Here is a 7,504-nt window from a genome sequence, read left to right as displayed (position 1 = left end):
TGGTATGTTGGGAGTGATATACTGTAAAAGTGTGTGTGTGTGTGTGTGTGTGTGTGTGTGTAAGTGAGTGAGTGAGAGAGAGAGAGAGAGAGAGGCATATAGAAATGAAGAAATTTTACCAACAGCAACCACACACACACACACACACACTGCATTTGCGGCACACTAAAACCACAGACCGTCATAAATCTCCTCCACGTGGACTCTTTCACCTATTTGACCTCACACACACACACACAATGTATATCCACACACACACACACACTCTCTCTCTCACTCTCTAGAGGACACCATCCTCACTCAGCCCCTCAGGCAGGATGTATAAAACCCTGCTGCATTCCTTTCCAGTTAGGTCCAGCCCAAAAGTGAGCTTTCTACACAGTAACTGCTGTGTCAAAGTGTGTGTGTGTGTGTGTGTGTGTGTGTGTGATGGTGTTAACATAACCGAGTGCTTCTGGGAATCCCTTTGTTACTGTGTGTGTTATGGACATCTGCATGGCATAATCACCCCTCCGCCCTCTCTCTCTATATGTTCTCTGATGCCTATGGAATTTACCCACAATGCTCCGGCAGAGAAAAACAAGAAGTGATGATTGCAGTAATTTTAACCCCCATAATGAATGTGCATCGTCCTCACGCAGCTCGCAGGGCCCCCTGGTCCGGCTCTTTAAATAAAAAAAATTTAAAAAGCCTGAGCCGACTAAGTAAACACTTGCTTTGTTTGACTAGGAAATCCCATTTGTCAGTTAATAATCTGGTTGTGAGGCCGGGCATTGCTGGAATACAGACTGCCTTACAATATATTACCGTAAGTTGGAGCTTATCAAGTCAATATTGACTCAGTGAAGTAAGAGAGAGAAAAGAGGAGACACACAGTGAAGTAACACACAGGGCAAAATGCATTGACTTTTGTAAAAATAGTGCTCTTTAATATAAATTATTGAAATATTTTAGAAATATAAATATGTGCAACGTTTTCCTTTTCATTTATTTTCTTTTTTTTTGTAATGCTTTGTCATTTCAGATATTACAGCTTGTATTTTTGCCAGACTAGTGGCCAGCCTTTTTGCGAGAGAGTCTTTATAAAAGACAAATGATTCACATACACGTGTGGTCCACTGGTGCGACACATGTCAAATAAAACATTAAACAAAACTTGGTGTTGATGTGAGAAGAAATAAGACTGAGATTTGACAAATAAAATAAAAAAAATAATAATCTGTTATCACTATGGTATATTTCAGTGCTTTTGTCTGAAGTGGCCACATGAGATCACAAAATGTTTTAAGGATGTGAAAAAGGCTACCACTCCAATATGGATCACAGGTAAGTATAAGCACTGGTCAAACAGACAGAAAAACAATATTTTTGATTAAATCCTTGTACTTTGTTTTACAAAAGGCTTTTTTTCTCTTTTTTTTTTAAAGAATCACTTTTTTTTTTTAAAGGAAGTCCTGTGTTCCCTTTGACATTCAGACAGACAAAAAAACCCGACTCTGAATTCAGAGGCAACGGTGGAAGGTCGGCGGGGGGTGCGAAACCTTTCTAAAGTTACAGGGATTAAACCTTCCACATAACAGTTCACTTCCTCTCTCGTCTCCTTCCACCAAACGCAGACAAGACACTCACTCCAAACACGCACACACACACACACAAAAAGAAGTTTGAGATGATGATGTGAAGAAGAAATCAAGTGTGAGAGGGTCTGAAAAAGGCAGAATTAAGACTCAGATAAAACTTTTCTTCTTCTTAGCAAACCTATCTTTATATTTACAGGAGCAGCATCCTGTTGAGCTCAATCATTTCCTCTAAGTCTGGGACATCAATCACATTGATGTTTTTGTTTAGCTGTATACCAGTATGTCTCCTCCCACTTCTCCCCTACCCTAGCCCCCCTCCCCAGTTCTCTGTCCTCTTCAGTTTCCTTTTTCCTAATCCCATTTCCCGCTCCTCTCTTTTTCTCCTTCGCTCCATCCTTCTTCTCACCCTCCTCCCCCCACCACATCTCTAGGATCATCATCGCCGCCGTTGTCGCCGTTCCCCCGAGGAGCTTTACAGTGTCGCTGACATTTTTCCAGCCAGTCTGGATAAAAATAAGTTCCGCTGTTTTGTTTGGTCCTGTGCCAAAGCTTTTGTCTCAGTAACAATCTTTTGTCTCGGCAACAGAAGTCTGTTTTCTGTCACTGTCAAAGCGCACATGCAACTCCGAATCAAAAAGAGAGAAAGGAGGGCAGGAGAACGGAGGAGGAGAACCGAGAAACAAACTAGGAGAAGATGCTTTGTGGCGCCCCTCCCTCTCTTGTTCCCACGCTAACACAAAAACCTACATGTGGGTCTGTACCTGTGTGTATGCGTGCAAAAAGCCAGCGTGCATGACCACCCCGCTCTCCCCCCTCCATGAGGCAACACTTGCGGGAAGCAGCAATGGAAATGTGTGCGCTACCACAACACACACACACACACACACAGACACTCAGACAAACAAATACTCTACGTTCGCTGCATCGGGTCCCACGTTTGGACTTTGCCTTTTCTCTATAACTCCTCCTTCGTTCACCCCCCCCCTCTAAGCCTTTCTGTTCTTTGCCTTCTTTCTTTCTGTCCAGTGATCCAAAGTGTTGTAAATGTCAGGCTGCCGGAGGAGGAGGAGGAGCAGGAGGAGGAGGACTTCTTCTTCATGAGCACATCAAACCCACAAGGGGGTCAGGTTGGGGGGTGTATTGATCATATCGTCGCTGTCATTGTTAATATCTACCAATCAGATTAATCTTCTACGAGGCTCTGCTCTGCGTCTGAGTCAGTCATAGGAAAACAAAAAACAAAACAACATTGACCCTTGACCTCTGGCTTCATCTGCCACTCACACTTAGTGGTCAGTTTTATGCAAGGCAGGACGGACGAGGTAATCGTTGGTTGCCCAAATCACACTCCTCATCCCAGACCCCGGGTTGGTGGGTCAGTGGTGAAACAGATCTGGAATCGGCTGATTCTGGTCACAATGAAACACTTGACCTCACACAGGCGTCTAAGGCTAACTCTGGTCAGTATCTGGTGCCGCGTGTATTCACGTCCAAGTCCATGAAGTGGAACCTCTGCGGTTCCTGTCAGTCATATAGGAGCGTCGTACTCCTCCAGAAAGTCTCTAATTGTGTGCGGGAGCTCCTCGGCTCGCTCCGACCCCCCCAGGCCTCGGTTGTTCAGGGTCCTCCTGCACATGTGCTGCAGGGACGAGAGAGAAGTCGAGAGGGGCCGGCGCAGTTCCAAGGGAATCCTCTCGCCGCCGGTGTGGATCAGATACACGCTTCGTCCCTTCATTTCCACCTCTCCCGAATTCCCCCCACACGCACCGTCTCTGCTCCTTCCGGCATCCGGCCCTTTGCCCATGTAGTGCGCGACGAGTTTCAGCACGCAGTCGAACTGCGGGGGCTCCTGGGTGTTCTGGGAGTCCGGCTGCAGGAAGAAGCCGCCTCCCTCGCTGTGGATGCGCAGGTTCTTGGTTCCCCGAGCCGTCTGGACAGAGAGGGTGAAGAAGTGGTGGTGGTCCGAGGAGTCACGGATCAGGAAGGTGCCGGGTGGTTCGGAGCGTAGCATGGAGCTGGCTTCCCGGCCCCCGACAGCCCCCCAGTAAAACCCGCTTTCCTGAAGCTTACGCAATGCACGCATCACCTGGAATGAGTAGAAAACAATTGTTACGCGTTATCCGCCAAAGTGTTTGGATTTGTTCTCTACAAACTCAGGTGTGACTGACCTGCTGGTAGTGTGCATGCGAGCTGAAGGGCTTGAAGTGATGCGGGGTAAAGTTCGACCCCTGAACCCTGCCCTCCGGAGGGGTCCCGCTGCTCATGGCGAGGGGGTTGCGTCCGCTGAAGGCTACCATGGCGCCATGGCCCCCTGCCTCTGCCCGCTGGTCGAGAGGCAGGGGGCCCAGGACGGGAGCGTCGAGGTGGGCAGGTGGGAAGGAGTTTGGGGCGGAGGGAGAGGAAAGAGAGGGGGAGTGGGGTGAGGGTGGCGGGGTCACACACCGGGTCCAGGGCCCCGGGGGAGAGGAGTCTGATGCATCCAGAGAGGGGCTGGGAGAGAGCACCTAAATACAGCTGGAGAGAGAGAGAGAGAGAGAGGAGGGGAGGATGGAGCAGGGATTAGAAATATCCACCTATATATAGACTGATCATGCAAACACAGTCATTCATAAACAAGGACGTAAATAAATTACCACTTTGCCACACTGGAGCTTCTCAGTTTACCTCCCCTCTCCTCTCCCTCTCCACCCTCCTCCTCTTATAAAATGCTGTTACACCGACTGTGACAAATGCATAAGGCAGAACTGGGCAGCGAGCAGGCAGGTTTATATTTAGTTTAAATGAATCCTAGCGCTGAGCCTCCTCCTGCTCCTCCTGCTCCTCCTCCTGCTGCTGCACCGTGCAGCCAGACAGCAACTGGATCCTGATTGCTTTCAATTGTCTTCGATCGGGCGTACCGCAACAAGGGATTTCAGAAACGGGGTCACTGTGAAAGAGTCCGGCGCGCTTTTTCTTTTTTTTTTTTCTTTACCTCTTTCACTAAATAAAGTCCTTATTCCCTCCTCGACCAGCGATACAGAGGCTCCATTCTCCGGTTTCACTGTGACTAAAAAGGTGTCCTGTCTGGTTTGGTTTGCTCTGATCCCCTGTAGGCTGTAAGAGGGGGGTGGTAGGAGGAGGTGGAGGGGGAGAATTAAAGTCACCGGACAGTGCGGGGCTTGAAGCCGGAGGCGCCATAACGGCTCAGGAGCCGCTTCAGAGCCGCTGGTGTAATAAGTCTCAACAATATTCCCCCTCTCCAAAAAACTAAATCTCCCACTTTGCACCCTCTCGCTCGGCTGCACTGCACCAACAGCCTCTGCACAACAACTGCTTTTAATCTGCACTATAATCCAAACACACACATATATTAAATCCACTTAAATTATGGTCGCTTTAGATTTATTATTTCCATCTTTTATAAACTTACCTTGCGGATATGTTCAGCCCCGCGCCGCAGCCGCTCGTCGCCAAAGGAAAAAATATGCAAACTACCCGAGAGTAGTGCTAGTTGAATTATTAACTCAGGCATTAAAATCCAAAGAACAAGTATCCAGAAACGTGTGTGTGGGTTTCTTTTTCCTGAGCGGAGGAATGTGGCGGCGGTGGATATGTGCCGGAGAGATCCCGTCCGTGAGGGGAGGAAGGTTACTGGAGGTTGTTTCCAGTGACTAAAGCCGATGTTCGTAAGGCTCCACCTCCTCCGTTCAGAGGTTCTTCCAGTAAACACACGCACGCACCGCACGCTCACGCACGCTCACGCACGCACGCTCAAAAAAAAAAATAAAAAAAATAAAAAAAAAAAGAACAGACGGCCTCCCCGCGTGCTCGCGCTCTCCTTTATGGCAGATTGCCAATAAATAATCAGTGTGACCTTTGCCGGGCTGTTTCCTGGTAGTGGTGGGTTCCCTTTCCTCACAAGGTGAAACACATGTGGAAGAATATCAAATATTATCTGTTTTATGACTGATTTTACTGGCAGATGGAGATAATGAGAGTACACAGTGTGCAATGCCTCCTTATAGTCTATAGCAGCAGCATAATAATAATAATAATAACAATAATAATAGTTTTATTTATGTATCAAAGGCTTTATGCAACTATATGCACGTAGGCATTCACACAATAGTTTTAAAGGTGGATTTAAGTGATAATCTGAATAATCTAGTACAAATTTAAAAGCAATACTTTGTAAAATTCCTGCATTAAAAAATAAGTAATATAAGTAAAATGCACGTTTGTATAAGAAGAAGTAGAAGTATATGCATTTAGCTTTATGAGGGTTAAATATAGTAAAGTTAGAAGTCGAATATCGTTTTTAAATGAAATTTAATGCACAAGTATTTCAAAATTGTACTTAAAATTTTCTACCACTGCAATAATGTATACTGTTATATATATGCTATAATATATATAGTACTGTGTATATCTTTCGAATGCCATGTTCTTTAATAAGTTATTATTTAATTCAGTTAATTTCCTGTAGTAAATTCTTACCTTAAGAGAGTCAAAATATAAATGTTCAGCTCAGGCTTCAGAAGACGGTTATGAGTCTTTCATTTTCTTCTCCTTTTCTTCACAACATGACAGATGATTAACATTTTACCTGCTACCTCCTCGAGTTGGCTAATGTTTATAGATAAGCTCCCTCAGGTCCTCATGTCGTGTCAGGAAGCATTTGACTTACTGTAAGTGCTCTTGAGCAATGACCAGCAGTGCTGCATGCTGGAGCCTGACCTTAAATACACCATCACAAAAAAAACTGCTGCATTTACAGTCTTACTTTATTAAAAGTTTTGTTATTATCAGCAAAATGCACAAAGAGGATCAAAAATAAAAATAACTTATTACACAGAACTTATTACACTCTTTCGTGTTAGCCCATATATATTTATTAATTATTATTACTGTTGCATTGTGCAAGTGTGAGCAGCATTCTCATGTTATATCAGAGCTATTTTTAAGTACTTGTTTTTATTGGTTTTAAGGTTATTATTAAGTATTTGTTGGGTAATGTATGCCCATTACAGGTTTTTAAACTCTTTAATAGAGTAGCAAAGTGAATGTAGTGCAGTAAAAACTACAATATTACCCTCTGAGATACAGAGTAGAAGTATAAAGTAGTAGAAAAATCACTATAAGTTAAGTACAAGTACCTGAAAATTTAATTTTTTTACTAATTACTTTCACTGGTGATGAGAAACTGGTGACTTTCCTGCACAATCAAATTGAAGGATACCATAAAAGTAATATTTTCCCTAAAATAACTATAAGGCTAAAATAGCAACATGATGATTCTAATAACATTATTAATTAATGGTCATCCCAGACTGTTACCGGCGTACCAATAGTGTGTTTGCAGTACAATATTGTGCATCCACTGTGTGCAGCAGGTTTAAGGTCCTCTCCTGTTAAGAGGAACTGATAGTCTGCCAGCTGAAACAAATACCTTCTGACATAAAACTGTTCTGCATGATGGGAAATGTGGTGAAAACAGAGGACACACCTTCGACAGATAATGTGGGGCTAAAGTTCAACCACAGTGTTTTCTACAAGTGCACTCAGAAGCCCATGAATATACAAATCAACTCACAATGAAGTTTAGTTAAACGTATTTATATGATAAGATAGTTATTACAGTTTGCAGATTGACCACCAACCATTAAAAAAAAATACTCTGAAAAACAGAAAATAAAATTACTCTTAAAAAACAGAAAATAATAATACTCTTAAAAACAGAAATAAAATTACTCTGAAAAACAGAAAATAAAATTACTCTTAAAAAACAGAAAATAATAATACTCTTAAAAACAGAAAATAAATTACTCTGAAAAACAGAAAATAAAATTACTCTGAAAAACAGAAAAATAAATTACTCTTAAAAAACAGAAAAAAAAATTACTCTTAAAAAACATAAAAAAAAATTACTCTGAAAAACAAACCAA

General features: G+C 43.4%; 1 protein-coding gene across 3 annotated transcripts; it reads right to left on the bottom strand.

Annotated features, from left to right (window-relative positions):
• Window positions 1-736: 736 nt before the first annotated feature.
• Window positions 737-5,227, bottom strand: socs3b (suppressor of cytokine signaling 3b). 3 transcript variants are annotated; one of them, XM_035667925.1, is made up of 3 exons: window positions 4,990-5,227; window positions 3,749-4,094; window positions 737-3,666 (listed from the first exon to the last, which is right to left on the bottom strand). In XM_035667925.1, exons 2-3 carry the CDS (start codon window positions 3,875-3,877, stop codon window positions 3,109-3,111), a joined length of 687 nt encoding a protein of 228 aa, XP_035523818.1. In that variant the 5' UTR covers window positions 3,878-4,094; window positions 4,990-5,227; the 3' UTR covers window positions 737-3,108. The 3 variants fall into 3 exon arrangements, with proteins under 3 accessions (XP_035523818.1, XP_035523826.1, XP_035523835.1); XM_035667933.1 differs by lacking the exon at window positions 4,990-5,227 and adding an exon at window positions 4,552-4,955; XM_035667942.1 differs by lacking the exon at window positions 4,990-5,227 and adding an exon at window positions 4,214-4,540.
• Between the last annotated feature and the right edge of the window lie 2,277 nt (window positions 5,228-7,504).

This window comes from Morone saxatilis, unplaced genomic scaffold, assembly GCF_004916995.1.
Source record: "Morone saxatilis isolate NCDOM2014 unplaced genomic scaffold, NCSU_SB_2.0 Contig1, whole genome shotgun sequence".
Classification (NCBI taxonomy): Eukaryota; Metazoa; Chordata; class Actinopteri; family Moronidae; genus Morone; species Morone saxatilis.
Note: the sequence above shows the minus strand (reverse complement) of the source record. Positions and strands in the feature narration are given on the sequence as shown.

Coding starts and splice junctions, on each gene's coding strand:
- socs3b (XM_035667925.1), bottom strand. CDS start 3,877: ATGGTAGCCTTCAGCGGACGCAACCCCCTCGCCATGAGCAGCGGGACC. Junction 3,667..3,748: donor CGCATGCACACTACCAGCAG/GTCAGTCACACC, acceptor TACTCATTCCAG/GTGATGCGTGCATTGCGTAA.